The 14,852-nt window shown below is 41.1% G+C and overlaps 1 protein-coding gene, 1 long non-coding RNA gene and 1 pseudogene across 13 annotated transcripts in view; 2 read left to right on the top strand and 1 right to left on the bottom strand.

Moving 5' to 3' along the window:
• Positions 1–14,852, top strand: part of LOC114306813 (uncharacterized) — a 44,750-nt gene that overhangs the window by 14,547 nt on the left and 15,351 nt on the right. For 5 of the 11 annotated variants that reach the window (XM_028252121.2, XM_028252124.2, XM_028252122.2 and 2 more), the window contains exons 2-5: positions 6,679–6,768; positions 6,856–7,089; positions 7,387–7,608; positions 7,693–7,804. In XM_028252121.2, the coding sequence (XP_028107922.2) occupies positions 6,679–6,768; positions 6,856–7,089; positions 7,387–7,608; positions 7,693–7,804 (658 nt within the window). The remainder of the gene's footprint in view (positions 1–6,678; positions 6,769–6,855; positions 7,090–7,386; positions 7,609–7,692; positions 7,805–14,852) is intronic. The other 6 variants (XM_028252125.2, XM_082899008.1, XM_082899009.1 and 3 more) reach the window with 2 other exon arrangements.
• On the top strand, positions 2,110–2,707 carry LOC145804586 (uncharacterized). The gene is made up of 3 exons (XR_014346595.1): positions 2,110–2,247; positions 2,374–2,427; positions 2,571–2,707. It is a non-coding gene; the product is annotated as an uncharacterized LOC145804586 (long non-coding RNA).
• On the bottom strand, positions 11,496–13,067 carry LOC145804343 (delta(24)-sterol reductase pseudogene; annotated as a pseudogene). Its single transcript, XR_014345975.1, has 2 exons — positions 13,062–13,067; positions 11,496–12,549 (listed from the first exon to the last, which is right to left on the bottom strand). The product of XR_014345975.1 is annotated as a delta(24)-sterol reductase pseudogene (transcript).

Below are 14,852 nucleotides of genomic sequence, written 5' to 3'. Positions count from 1 at the left end.
AGCTTGGTATTGCCCTCTAAAACATAAATCTAGTACCAAAATCCTATGTTGAGAGACCAGACTCTCTCCCGGAATCACCTTACAATCCCTGCATTTTAGGCAGTCCACTTTTCTCACTAAGAAATAATCTATTTGGCTCTTAACTAATCCACTCTTAAAGGTTATCAAATGCTCCTCCCTCTTCTTATACATAGTATTGGCAACCACCAGGTCAGAAGCCAACGCAAAATCTAAGATTCTCTCTCCAGCCTCATTTCTGTCACCAAAACCATATCCACCATGCACCCTTTCATAACCTACTTTATCTATGCCCACATGGCCATTAAAATCTCCACCTATAACCAGGTTCTCTCCTACGGGTATTTCCTGTAAGATTTCATCTATTTGCTCTAAAAAATCCCTCTTAGTCTGATCATCTAACCCTACTTGAGGGGCGTAAGCGCTAATAATGTTCACTATATTCCCTCAAATAACTAATTTAACTAGCATAATTCTATCTCCTTTCCTAGTGACCGCCACCACACTTTCCACAAGACCCTTGGCAATTATGATTCCTACCCCATTCCTGCGTCTATCCTTACCACTATAATAAAGTTTAAAACCAGTATTCTCAATTTCCCTAGCTTTCTCTCCCGTCCACTTAGTTTCTTATATGCAAGCTATACTAGCTCTCCTCCTAATCATAACATCTACCAATTCCATCGTCCTACTAGTTAAGGTTCCTACGTTCTAAGTGGCTATCCTAAACCTATAGTCTTGGACTAGCTTCTTTACCCGCGCTCGTCCAGAAAAACGCAAAAACCTTTGCCCATTTTTCACCGCACCCAGGTGTCGATGCGGCGCCCCTTGCTCACTTTTTGAAACACCCGGAGGCAGGCGCAACGCGTCACTTGAGGGGAACGACCTAGCATTTAAACGATTCAAAGTAGGATTCATTTTCATAAGGGATCCGAGCGGCTTTTTCACGTGTTGGCTGTCGGCTACCTAACACACAACCTTCCTCCTTAACCCGGGCTTGGGACCGGCGGAGTTGTTAATTTTTTATTGTCATGGTGGTTGTTTGTTTTTCCCTTCTGCCACCACCTTCTGGGTTTGTGATTGACACTAGTTTTGTTGCGGGTTCGGTAGTACAGTATTTATGGTAGATTCCACCAGTGTCCACTACTTCTTAGACACCTAGGAGTGAGAGTTCCTCTATACCTACTACTATGACTGATAACCCCAACCCTAGTCTTAAAATCACTACCTCTTTATTTAATGGTTAGAACTATCTCACGTGGTCACAGAGTTTGACTATGTTTTTAAAGCGTAGAGGGAAGATGGGGTATGTGGATGGCAAGATACAGACACTCAGTACAACTGACCCAGGTTTTGACCAATGGGAGATTACCAATTCTTTGATTATGGGTTGGCTTATTCATTCAATGGTATGAGACATTGGAGAGGGCTACTTGTCTATGGAGACTACCCAAGATGTTTGGGATGCTGTGGCTACCACCTATTCCCGCAAAGGGAATTTTTCACAGGAATTTGAGTTACGCTGCTCTATTGAGAGCTCTGTTCAGGGGGAGCAGACAGTTCTTCAGTACTTCACCTTTCTCACCAACGGTTGGAAACGCCTTGATCACCTGTAGGACTATAAGCCTGTTTACACTGCTGATTCAGTCGGGTATAGGAAGTTCATTGCACAGGAAAGGGTTTTCAAGTTTCTGGTTGGTCTCAATGTGGACTATGATCCGGTTCGGAGTCAGGTTCTAAGTATGGACACTATTCTTTCCCTTCAGGAGGCCTTTGCCTATGTACAGAATGAGGAGAGTCGTCGGTCTGTTATGATGTCCCCTATCTCTATTGGCCGCTCAGCATTACTGTCTACCTCTAGAGATGCCCTCAACCTAACTCCCATCCCTCAGCCTGCCGCCAAGGAGTTTGTATTTTGTGATTACTATAAGAAACTGCGACATACTCGTGAGACGTGTTGGAATCATGGGACTCTATACGGGGGCCGAGGTGATTGGTCTGGTTCTAGAGGAGGTCGGTCAGGCCAGTCTAGAAGACGTGGCTCCTATGCACGGGTTCATCAGTCTAGTGCTGTTGATACACTTGATTCTACTTTTGCTTCCGTTGGCTAGGCTTCTGATGGACTCTCTGGCATGACTACTCATGAATTTGAGGATGTTCTATGTCAATTGCTGGACCGCCGGTCTTCTACTGCTTTCAGTACATCTTCCTCGTCGTTTGCCCGCTCAGGTAACTTAGCCTCTTCTCCTTGTGTTTTCTTGTTTCATAAGTCTTTGCCTTGGATTATTGATTCCGGTGCCTTAGATCATATGTCTGGTTCCTCTGATCTTTTTTTTGCTTATAAGCCCTCTTCAGGTCAGGACAAAGTTAGGATTGCAGATGGTACTGTTTCTTCTATTTCTGGGAAAGGTTTAGTTCATGTCACTCCTACTTTACCTCTCTCTTCTGTTCTCCATGTTCCCAATTTTTCTGTTAACCTGCTATCCTTGAGTCATATTACAAAGGATTTGAATTGTAGTGTGACATTTTTTCCTGATCACTGTCTTTTTCAGGATCTTGTCACGAGGAGGACGATTGGCATTGGTAGTGCAGAAAATGGTCTCTACTTTCTGGATCAACCGGACAAGCTTGCTCATTCTTCCACCAGGAGTCCTGCTACCACCGATGATATATGGCTGTGGCATCGGCGTCTTGGGCATGCTTCTTTTTATTTACTTAAGCATTTATTTCCATATGTTTTTTCAAACAATAATGTGTTTGAATTTCTTTGTGAGTCTTGTCAACTTAGCAAACAACACAGAGCTTCTTTTGCTCCTAGTTTTAATGAAAGTTTAGTTTAATTCTCATTAATACATTCTGATGTTTGGGGTCCATCTCGTGTTGTGTCTGTGAAAGGTCATCGTTGGTTTGTTACATTTATTGATGATTTTTCTCGTACTACTTGGATGTATCTCATGAAAGACAAGAGTGAGATTTTCTCTGTGTTCCGCAATTTTCATAAGATGATTTGTACTCAGTTTGGGGCCACTGTCAAAATATTCCATTCTGATAATGGGGGTGAATACATAGATTTTGGATTAGGGCAATATTTTTCTACCTATGGCATTATCCATCAGACCTCTTGCACCAATACCCCTCAACAAAATAGGATGGCGGAACGCAAGAATTGCCATCTTCTTGACATGGCTCGGTGCATGTGTTTTTCTATGCGTGTGCCTTGGTCCTACTGGGGCGATGCTGTTCTCGCCGCTGCCCATCTTATTAATCGTCTTCCTACCCAGGTCTTGAATAAACAAGCTCCTCTTCAAGTCCTCCTAGGTTCCCAGTCCTTATTTTTTGTTCCTCCTAAAATATTTGGCTGTGTCTGTTTTGTCCATAATCACTCTCCTGCTCGTGGTAAGTTGGACCCTCGCTTTCTCAAATGTGTATTCCTTGGGTACTCTCTTACTCAAAAAGGGCATAAGTGTTACCACCTTTCTTTTCGTAAGTGGTTTGTGTCCATGGATGTCACATTCTTTGAGTTCTAGTCCTATTTCTTGTCCTCTCTGATGTCACAGTCCTCCCTTCAGGGGGAGCCTTGGTGTGAAGTGATTCCTGTGATTCTTATGGTGGAACTAGTAATTTCTATGATTCCTATGTTGGAACCAGTTCTTGCACCACCACCTCCTACTGGGACTGCAGAACCCAATGGCACCAAGGATAGGAAAGGGCAAGCTTATGTTAGGGACAGAGACAGACAGAAAGTTAATTGGATACAAGAGACCACTTATGCTCCTCCACTGCCATCTCTTACTTCTGATGAGAGTCCAGGTAACTTTGAATCTCTTGAGTCCATTGATCTTGATGTTCCTATTGCCAAGAGAAAGGGTGTGAGATCTTGTACTTAACATCCTGTCTCAAATTTTGTGTCCTACTCTCATTTGTCGTTCTCATATAGAGCGTTTGTGTCAAATACTTCCTCTGTTAGCATTCCTAACCATTTTTAGGATGCTCTTGCTACCTCTGAGTGGAAACTTGCTATGATTGAGGAAATGAAAGCACTTAGGGAGAATGACACTTGGGAATTGACTGAGTTACCTAAAGGCAAACGACCTGTGGGATGCAAATGGGTGTATACTGTGAAACACAAAGCAGATGGTTCTATTGAGCGTTACAAGGCTAGACTTGTGGCAAAAGGGTTCACTCAGACATATGGCGTTGACTATCAAGAGACCTTTGCACCTGTGGCTAAGATGAATTCAATTAGAGTACTTCTCTCTCTAGCAGCTATTCTAGATTGACCACTTCATCAGTTTGATGTAAAGAATGCCTTTCTCCATAGTGACCTTGAAGAAGAGGTAAAAATGGATATTCCTCTTGGTTTTGAGGATCATCAGACAGAAGGCAAAGTATGCATGCTTCGGAAGTCATTTTATGGTCTCAAACAGTCTCCAAGGGCTTGGTTTGAGAGATTCACTCAGGCTATGCTTAAATATGGCTTCAAATAGAGTCAGACAGATTACACCTTGTTGTGAAACATTCCTCATGTGGTAAGACTACAACACTCATTGTTTATGTAGATGACATAGTTCTTATGAGCGATGATAGTGAGGAAATTCCTCTGTTGAAGAAATATTTAGCCAGTGAGTTTGAAATCAAAAAGTTAGGGAGCTTGAAGTATTTTCTGGGAATTGAAGTTGCTCGATCCAAGGATGGGATATTTATCTCACCGAGGAAGTATGTGCTTGATTTGTTGAAGGAAATTGGAATGCTTGGCTGCAAGGCCTGTGACACTCCATTGGAACTCAATCAGAAATTGGGGGATGATGAAGGAGGAGGAGCAACTGTTGATAGGGGGAGCTATCAGCGATTAGTGGGTAAGTTTATTTACCTATTTCACTTCCGTCCTGATATTGCTGTTGCTGTCAGTGTGGTTAGCCAGTTTATGCATGCTTTTCATCAGATTCACTTTGAGGCTGTCATGAGAATTTTGAAGTACTTGAAGTCTGCTCCTGGTAAGGGTCTTTATTTTTCGAAGTATGATCATTTTCGTGTGGAAGCCTATACAGATGCTGACTGGGTTGGATTAGTGACTGATAGGAGATCGACTTCAGGGTATTGCACATTTGTTGGAGGCAACCTGGTTAATTGGAGGAGTAAGAAACAGATTGTGGTTGCGAGGTCAAGTGCAGAAACTATGTTTAGAGCTATGACACAAGGGGTGTGTGAGCTCTTATGGATCAAGTTATTGTTGAGTGGTCTAGGTATTGATCAGACGGACTCCATGCGGTTATACTGTGATAATAAGGTTGCTATTAACATCGCTCACAATCAGGTTCAACATGACAGGATAAAGCATGTTGAGATTGATCGCCACTTCATTAAGGAGAAACTCACTAGTGGCATAATATGTACTCCCTTTGTGCGGTCTGGTGAACAACTTGCTGACATACTCACCAAGGGAGTTGGGAGTAAGCCATTTCATGACATCTTAGGTAAGCTGGGCATGAGAGATATCTTTGCATTAGTTTGAGGGGGAGTGTTAGAATAATATATTATTATTTGGGTTATTTCAGTAATTATTTTATGCCTTAGGGCTCCCTTGTAATTATTAATTTTCATTAATATATATAGGGGATGATATTCTAATCATTCCCTAATCTGGTATTCTCTTAAAAATAACAAGTGTTACTTTTAGCAGCCATTTTGATATTTTGTTTATGAGATAGTGTTTTTCTTTTGTGCTAGAGGATTATGGATGCAATCTTATATTGTAATGAAAAAACAGTGTTGGTTCTATATGTTAATGTAACAAGTCTACTTTTCTATCATGTCCTTGTTACACGGTCTTGGGTAACCCCCCCCCCCCCCCCAAAAAAAAAAAAAAAAAAAAACTCCCCCACAAAAGCTAGCACTTCCTCTCACTCTTTTATACTGCATATTACTTTAGTAGCCAAGCGATGTGGGACTTCGCTTCACACCCTCCCTTACGCCCAGCGTGCAGGCGAGGGACACTTACCCTACCCATTCTTGGTACTTCGGCTCTAATACCATGTTATACAGTCTTGGGTAGAACTCAAACTTCAAAAGTTAGCTATTGAGGTGAGGGTGCCCTCATGCTTTTATATTGTATGTTACTTTAGTAGCCATGTGATCACTCGGCAACACGTGCGGTGTGCAAGCCAGGGACACACACCCTATCCATCCTCAGTACTTTTGATATCATGTTACACGGTCTTGGGTGGAACTCAACCCCAAAAGATAGCTCTTGAGGTGAGGGTGCCCTCGCGCTTCTATACTGCATATTACTTGAGTAGCCAAGCGATGTGGGACTTCGCTTCACAGTCCTAAACATGTAATGCGGTATTCATATGCCATTATTTTATTTGTTTTTATTGGAATTATTATCTTTATCATCATCATTGACATTCTTGTTGGCCATCATATTGTTATTATCATTATATTTTTAGTATTGTGCTATTGTTATCCTAATTCCTCATCATTAGCATTGTTGTTGTCAATATTGTTAATATTCAATATCACTGAAGTTGGATAAATGCTCCATTTAATGTTTGCTTGGACTGCACAACTCTAGCTATGTACTTATTGGGAAAGGTGGAATACTGGCAATTACTAGTCAATTCCTGCCTAATTCTTCTTCTTCTTGAAATTCAACTTTAGATTTGTGGAAAGCAATGTAGCGCTACACCTGTTGAGGGCAATGACACAATTTTTCTTGGTAATATTAACAAGAAGTGGAAGAGTGAAGATGTAAGGTTTTGCATTGCGTGCTGTTCTTACTCATTGACTCTATAGGCTTGAATAGTGCATCTGAACAAAGGTATTATGTCTGGACAGATTGTTAAGCTGTTGCAGGAGTTTGGGATTGAGAAAATAGATCAAGTTACAGTTATGGCCGATCCTAGTAACATTGAGTGTAATCGTGGCTTTGCGTTTCTTGAACTTGAAACTAGAAGAGATGCTAAAAATGCTTACAGGAAACTTCAGAAGAACGTCTTTGGAAAGCTGCAAAAGATAAAAGTTGCTTGGGCTGAACCCTTGAGTGAGCCAGATGAAGAAGAAATGCTTAAGGTCTGTCCACGTAGAGTTTATATCTATATTGATGATGCTCAAACTTTCATGGCATGATTAATTTTTGATTTCAGTTGGTATTTGTTTTTAGGATGTAATTGCTTTTGTTAATTTGTTTAAAATTTGAGTAGATATTTGTTTGTAATTCTGTACTTTTGATCATATGGTTCCTTCTTCTTCTTCTTCTTCTTCTTCTTCTTTTTATTTTTATTTTTATTTTTTGTTGTTGTTGTTGTTGTTGTTGATAAAAATTAGTTGTATTAGAAATTTATGGTTCAGTGCCTTGCTTCATTGTAGGTGAAATCAGTTTATGCTGAATATCTGCCCTCCTCATGGGATGAAGAGAAAGTGAGAGACTATTTCAAAAAGTTTGGTGAGATTGAAAATGTTACGCTTTCCAGAAATCTTCATTCATCTAGAAGAAAAGACTTTGCATTTGTTAATTATACAACCCGTGAAGCTGCTCTTGCATGTATTGAGGCATTCAATCGTGAGTCACTGAATGTTGAGGGTTCCAAGGTTCTACACTATCTGTATGAAACCGTTGTGAAGTTATTTGCTTTGGTTCTTTCTATAACTGATCTGTGTATTTATTAATTTTAGGTAAATGTGAAGGTATCTCTTGCAAAACCTTTGCCGAAGGGCAAGCAAGTGAGGCATGTGTTAAATCCTGTCAGTAAGGAACCTCCCAAAGAGAAGCCAATGGCAGCCCGATGTGAGTGTTGTTCTTGCTAGTAGTTACTATTCTTCTACCTATCATCAGAGAAAGAGGAGAAATAGTGAGACACAGATTACAGATTCACGAGTCATTTTAGTATTGATTTTGATATTTTTTTCTTGTTTTCATATGAAATAATTAAAAGGATTTGAAGAAAGAAACTTTCTGGAAAACAGCAGGTTTCGGGAAAGTATCTAAACTTATTATTATTATGTTTTTTTTTGAGACCAAGTCCTTCAAAGCTGAAAACAACCCAAATATGGACACATTAAAAAAATATTATTATTTTTGTTTTTGGTATATTTCGGAAATGGAAGCTGCAGAAGAAAATGTGTTGTAATTCTTGAACATTATACCTAATTATCCTTCTCACAGGGACAAGAAAGAGTTAAAAAAAAAAAAGAATATTATGTTTTACAAATAATAAACTACTTATTTTACAAAATAAGTAAAATACTATGTTTTTGTAATTGCTATTTAAGCATCTCCGTTTACATTTTGTTTATTATTCAATATGTAGGTATTACTTAGAATTTAGTTGTCGGAGAGGAAAATGCTCCTTTCATTGACATTGCATTCAAGCAGAATTCAAATTGGCAGTTTTGAAAATAATATAACGATGTTAGTTATTTTCAGAACTATCGTCCTTATTTGTAAGATCTCCCAACGAGAACAGAAGCACTCTTAATTGTTTGCCTTATGTAATATGGCACACTAAAAACCATTTATGCTGCGAGTGTGCACTTGAGAATGCATAATTCTTGGTGAAGGCATTATATTATTGATTTTATCAATTCGCTGCAATCGTACCCTATAATTTTGGTGTGAAGACATTATAATATTGATTTTAGTGAGTCACCGCAATTTTATGCTAGAATGCAAGTGTGCTCTCTTCAAGCAAACTTGACTAAGAGTTGACTTTGCATATTGTTTTCAAGAAGATTTTGATGAGTTCAGAACCCATAGCAGTTTTGAATTCGTTTATGGCTCAGCAACTTAGAATCTAAGTTTCAAGGTCATTATGAGCTGAAACAAGTATCTTTTTAGATGAAAGGCAAGGTTATGGTGCCTGTTCGTCACTGATAGATATCATTGAGCTCCTTATACCATTTTGAAAGACGTCAAAGCTAAAAGCAAAGGAAGATACATTATGCAACAAAGATTTCATGCCAAACCATGGAGTTTTTTGAGGTTATGAATGTTTATTTCATTTGGAAGCGCTTCAAAGTAAATTAACCTACTTACTAAGGATTATTTCATGACTAACCAATACTCTAGAAATAAAAATTTTAAATTGAAAAATTGCTTCCATGACGCTGTGCAGGGAGCATTGTGCACTGGGTTGTGTTTTTACTCATAATTACGATATCAACCCAAATGACATATAACCATGCAAACTTTATCTGCAGCTTTCTTTGTCTTAGGCCTTTACATTTACTACTATTACTTTAGTGAGTGAAGAGTGATCACATCAATCTTTCGTTTCCTATCAAAAGGGGGAAAAAAAGATTGACCACATCAATAACACCATGCTGAATTTGGTTCGAAGGCCTCAGAGAGTCGATATTTAGCTGGAAGAAATATCTTCATTTCCGTACATAGAGATATTATTGGAGACAACCATTTTGGAAATGAACTTGAGAAGATTTGGCCAACAAATGGTAGCTTGAAGCTTGTTAGTGAAGATTGGTTTGAGAATTAAGAATTGGGATGTGTAAGGACTAAGGAGCTTTGGCTTGAACTATGATGGAAGAGATGTGTTGCTAATTGTCAAAATGTATGTATTATTGATTGATGTATTACAAGATTTTATTTCTGTCTATTACAAATGGTTCCTTATATAGATGTAGGTGTAGTGGATGGTGGTAGTGGTGTAGTGGGTTAGGTGTAGTGGATGGTGGTAGTGGTGTAGTGGGTTAGGTTTAGTGGAGTAGGTGATGTGGTAGTGGTGTAGTGGGTTAGGTTTAGTGGAGTAGGTGAGGTGGTAGTTGATGGTAAATTCTAACAGCCCCCCGCAAACTCAAGGAGGATAGAAACTAACCAACTTGAGTTTGAAGAGAGGAACAAAACAAGAAAATACATAAAAATAAAAAAGGATAGGAGACACTGTATGGTCGTGTCAGACCATTGGTGAAGACACTGGATGGTGGTGTCATAACGTTGTAGAGGACACTGTATGGGGGTGTCATAACGTTGTAGAGGACACTGGATGGCGGTGTCAGACCGATGTAGAAGACAGTTTATGGGGTCATGTCGGACCGTTGTAGAAGACAGTTTATGGGGTCATGTCGGACCGTTGTAGAAGACAGTTTATGGGGTCATGTCGGACCGTTGTAGAAGACAGTTTACGAAGTCTTGCTGGACCCTTGTAGAAACTAACCGGAATTAATGTCGAGACAGTTTACAGAGTCTTGTCGGACCCTTGTAGAAACTAACCGGAATCTATGTCGGGACAGTTTACAGAGTCTTGTCGGACCCATGAAGGAGCTAACCGGAATCAATGTCGGGACAGTTTACAGAGTCTTGTCGGACCCTTGAAAAAGCTAACCGGAATCAAATGTCGAGACAGTTTACAGAGTCTTGTCGGACCCATAAAGGAGCTAACCGGAATCAATGTCGGGACAGTTTACAGAGTCTTGTCGGACCCATAAAGGAGCTAACCGGTATCAAATGTCGGGACAGTTTATAGAGTCTTGTCGGACCCATGGAAAAGTGGCATCCTCAAAAGGTGTGCCCAATTTTGTCAAAAGGCGTGCCATCAAAAGGCGTGCCCAATTCATCAAAAGGTGTGCCGGACATGATGGCGAGGCACGTGGGCGCCTTGGCTTGCGTGCCCGTTTGTCGGCTGGTGATAAGAGGCGCGCGATGCGCGTGGCTGCCTCGGCTATAAGACAGAGGCTGAGGCTGAGGCAGAGAAAAGCTGCGAAAAACCTCTGAAAAAACAAAAACTCTTCTTCGTTTTGCTGAGAGAGATAGTCCGTAACACTCTGTTGTCTGAGAGAGATTTCTGAGAGAGATACTCTGTAATACTCTGTGGCCCAGAAAATGGCTTCATCTTCCCGGAGTCTGCTCACTCTCTTTCCCGACCTCAATGAGTCAACAAGAGAGACAACTGGTGCGGTGGCACTGGAACCTCAACCAAGCGCCACGGAGTTTACTCCGTTGAACTTTCCGATGCGGTCTGTGGAGCAAAGAATGGCAGTGATGTCGGATGTGGAGGCCAATCAGTATACGTTGAAGGCATGTGTGGAAAGCATGACGGCGGTCACAAACTTGTCGAACCGGCTGCAGAGTAGGGCAAATGAGGTGCAGCAGTTAAACTCCCAGCTGGCTCTGCTCCAACGCATGTATAAGGATGCGCGAGCAGAGATAAGCGTGCTAAGGGCAGAAAACAAGGAGCTGAAGCGGAAGGCCACCGTGATGTTCCGATTTGGAGGTCCTCCATATGCTGCAGTGGAGGAGTATGGGGGCATGAACGTGCTCGGTGGACAAGGAAACACGGAGACCGGACTGGCACGGGACGCCCAAGATAAAAGTAAGAAGAAGAGACCTGCAGTAGAATAGAGAAGGAAAAGAAAAATCTCACTGTGGGTGTGGTTGTTTTGTTTGTATTTTTTTTTTTTTTTTTGTGTGTAAAATGGTGATCGGGGTGAGGCCCGATATGAATAAAATGAGTTTGCAGTTCGTCTTCTTCCTCCGTGTTTTTTTTTTTTTTTTTTTTTTTTTTAATAATAAAATAAATAAATAAATAAAGAAAATAAAAGAAAAGAAAGAAAGTGGAGCAACGGGTGAGGTGCAAAAGGTGATGATAATGTTTTGTGAGTGGAGAATAAAGAAAAGAAAAGAAAGGGATGGTGTGGTGTGGGTGGTGGAAAAAGAAAAGTGGGAGAGAGAAAAAAGCATGTTCTTGTGAAAGCCCACCACTCGTGAAGATTCACATCAGGAATTTCAGCTTTAGGCCTTCTTGCAAATTCTTTCTGAATTTGAATAAGCTTGATCTCAGCAGAAACAAGAAGCCCCAGTGTTCCCTGAGACCACGGGATAGCATAGAAAAGATCACAATATTCATTGTCCTTTGTAGCTCTAACAACCTGCCCATCAGCTAAAACAATCTCATAGGCCACAACCGTATCAGCAAACAGGCCATAGATATGGGAACTTCCTTCAATACCGTAGCCATTGATGAGGCCACCAACAGTCAGATCATCAAGTTCAGCAACAACTGCAAGGGCAAGATTCATCGGGACAGTAACCCTGGTTATCTGCCCCATGTTGACCAGAGGCTCAACTCGGGCAATCATTCTCTCTCTATCGATTTCGAGGATATTTCGGAATGCAGAGAGATCAACCTCAAAATGCCGAGCGCGCTTGTAGTCCACATTGCGCATTCCAACAGCAATCCAGGGTTTCCGAGCTGTGCAGACAAGGCCGTCCTTGGATGGATTCCTCTGTTTGAGGCGTTTCACTACTTTCTTGACATTTTCATCGTGTTCCTTCTGACGCTGCTTGAAGGACTTGCACTCAGATCTGGCGTCCCCAAGATATGTCATGAAGTACAATGTGAAGGAGATAGGGCTCACTATATATATCCATATATATCTATATTTGGGCAACAAAGATAACCAAAATCCATCGGAACTGGACAAAATAGTCCACCCAAATCTTCTTCCTCTTGGGGCGTAGTGGGGCCTCAAGATCTGACATTGTATTGAAAGAAGTGACTGAGAGAGCAAATGCAAATGCTATAGTATAGTGCAGACGCAGAGGCTTTCAGATGAGGCTTGAAACGTAGACTGAGATGGGTTTTGGATGAATCTGGACCGTTGCTTCACGGGTTGGGTGACGAATCAGTTTGTTGAGGAAGGAGAGAGAGAATTAGAAATTGTGGGTTTGTCCGGCGGACGGCCAAGGCGAGGCTGCCGTCCGCCGGTGAAGCGGAATCACTAAATTCTCAACCTTGCTCTGATACCATGTCAAAATGTATGTATTATTGATTGATGTATTACAAGATTTTATTTCTGTCTATTACAAATGGTTCCTTATATAGATGTAGGTGTAGTGGATGGTGGTAGTGGTGTAGTGGGTTAGGTGTAGTGGATGGTGGTAGTGGTGTAGTGGGTTAGGTTTAGTGGAGTAGGTGAGGTGGTAGTGGTGTAGTGGGTTAGGTTTAGTGGAGTAGGTGAGGTGGTAGTTGATGGTAAATTCTAACACTAATGCATGGAGTTATTAATGTAGGCTGTGGTGCCAAGTTAACATGCATAATATGGGAAAAAGTTTTAATAACATAGTTGGCAGGAAGATTTGTAGTAGCTATGAGGAAACCTGTGTTATGTTACATGGACTTCCCTAAATTTGTGGAGTACCTGTGTCGGATGCTTGACGCTTGGGTAAGGGCTTGTGATATGTGTTTGATATGATAGTTGGACATGCACCCAACAAATATATATGTATAAGTAGCTGAGTTTACTATATACGTAAAATATATATGTTTTTGAGAAATAAGTTCGTATTACTATATTAAAAACACCCTAAGGGTGCAAACATATACAAAAGAATAAAAAAAGCTTAACGAAGAAATTGAGCTCAACTGTAAAATCTACAAGGAGAAATGGCTTGAGAGATCCTTTGCTGAGTGTGAGGTGCGACAGGCTGTGTTTGATTGTGAGAGAGATAAGGCTCCAAGATTGAATGGTTTTTCAATGGCAATGTGTAGACACTCCATTTTTGATCGCCCTTAAGATTTGGGCGCCTCTAATTGCTTACTTAGTGATGCAGGCTATGCTATACAAAGGTTCGATTTCTTCGGCAAGGAGAACTCCAAATCCAAACCTCACACCCCATTGTTGGACCAAAAAGATTTTAGATCTTAAAATCCTCTCTTTCAAAATATTTTGAAAAAGGTTTTTGCGATGCTCCGAGGCTCACATTTCGTTAAATGTCGCGTTTTTCGGTAAACTGAGTAAGGACAAAGTGGAAATGAATGAAAGAGAGGTGAACTCTTTGAAAAATCTTTAAAACATCTTGTTTAGGGGTTTGGAGTTGAAGAAAAGAAGAGGAGAGGGAAGAAACCAAGTTGGGGGAAAAGATGGGCATGAATCGTTGAGAGAGAGTCAAGCAGCCCTCGCTAAATCGGGCCTATCCGTCTATACACTTGGATTTAAGCTTTGAGGCCACCACCGTTGGAAAGAAGACTTATGGGGCTTCATTTTTCACTCAAGAATCTCCTAAAGCCGAGTCCGGATGAGGGAGATATGGTTGTTGGAAGTTGGGCATCAATCCGGTTGGACCGAAACTGAGCAGTCTTCACTAAAAGAGTGATATCTCTTAGCACAATTGGAATTTTGATGTGAGGCTGCCACCTATGAAGCATGGACACTCCAAAAATGGTGCCGTGGCAGTGTCCGACACGCGGACACGCCGGGGACACGGGGACACGCCGGGGACACGTACGGGACACGCCAGATGGCGTGTCCCTTTAATTTAATGATTTTTTTGGAAGGGGACACGGCAGGGACACGCGTGTCCATATCTGGACACGCCATGGGACACGGCGGGGCTCTTTTTCGAATTTTTTATATTTATTTGGGGTCAAAGTATAATATTTAAAAAGTTAAAAAAAAAAAAAAAAAAAAACACACCAACGGGCAAAGCCCTAATCGAACAACTAGGGATTAAATGAGTAAAATCAGACCTACGAAGCCCTCCTCTCTCTCTGTCGAAGCCTTCTAAAGTCGATCGAAGCTCTCTCTCAGTCGCAGCCCTCCATTGTCGATCGAAGCCCTTCGAAGTCGATCGTAGACCTCTGATCCAGTCGTCTCTGTCTCTGTTTCAATCGATCCACTCGTCTTCGACCCTCGATCCACTCGTCTTCGAAGTTAACCCTCTTTCGCCTCTCCCTCTCTTTCGCTCTCTCTCTCTCTCTCGCTCTCTCTCTCTCTCTTTGCTCTGCTTTTGTTCGACTGAGACAGACTGATTTTTAGTTTTTTTTTTTTATTTTTTTATACGTTTATATTTAATGGTATGTAAGACTTTTTTTTTATTTTTA

The sequence above is a fragment of the Camellia sinensis genome, chromosome 12 (assembly GCF_055761805.1).
Source record: "Camellia sinensis isolate YWXY chromosome 12, ASM5576180v1, whole genome shotgun sequence".
NCBI classification, from domain to species: domain Eukaryota; kingdom Viridiplantae; phylum Streptophyta; class Magnoliopsida; order Ericales; family Theaceae; genus Camellia; species Camellia sinensis.
This window is presented reverse-complemented; position numbering and strand designations above follow the sequence as displayed.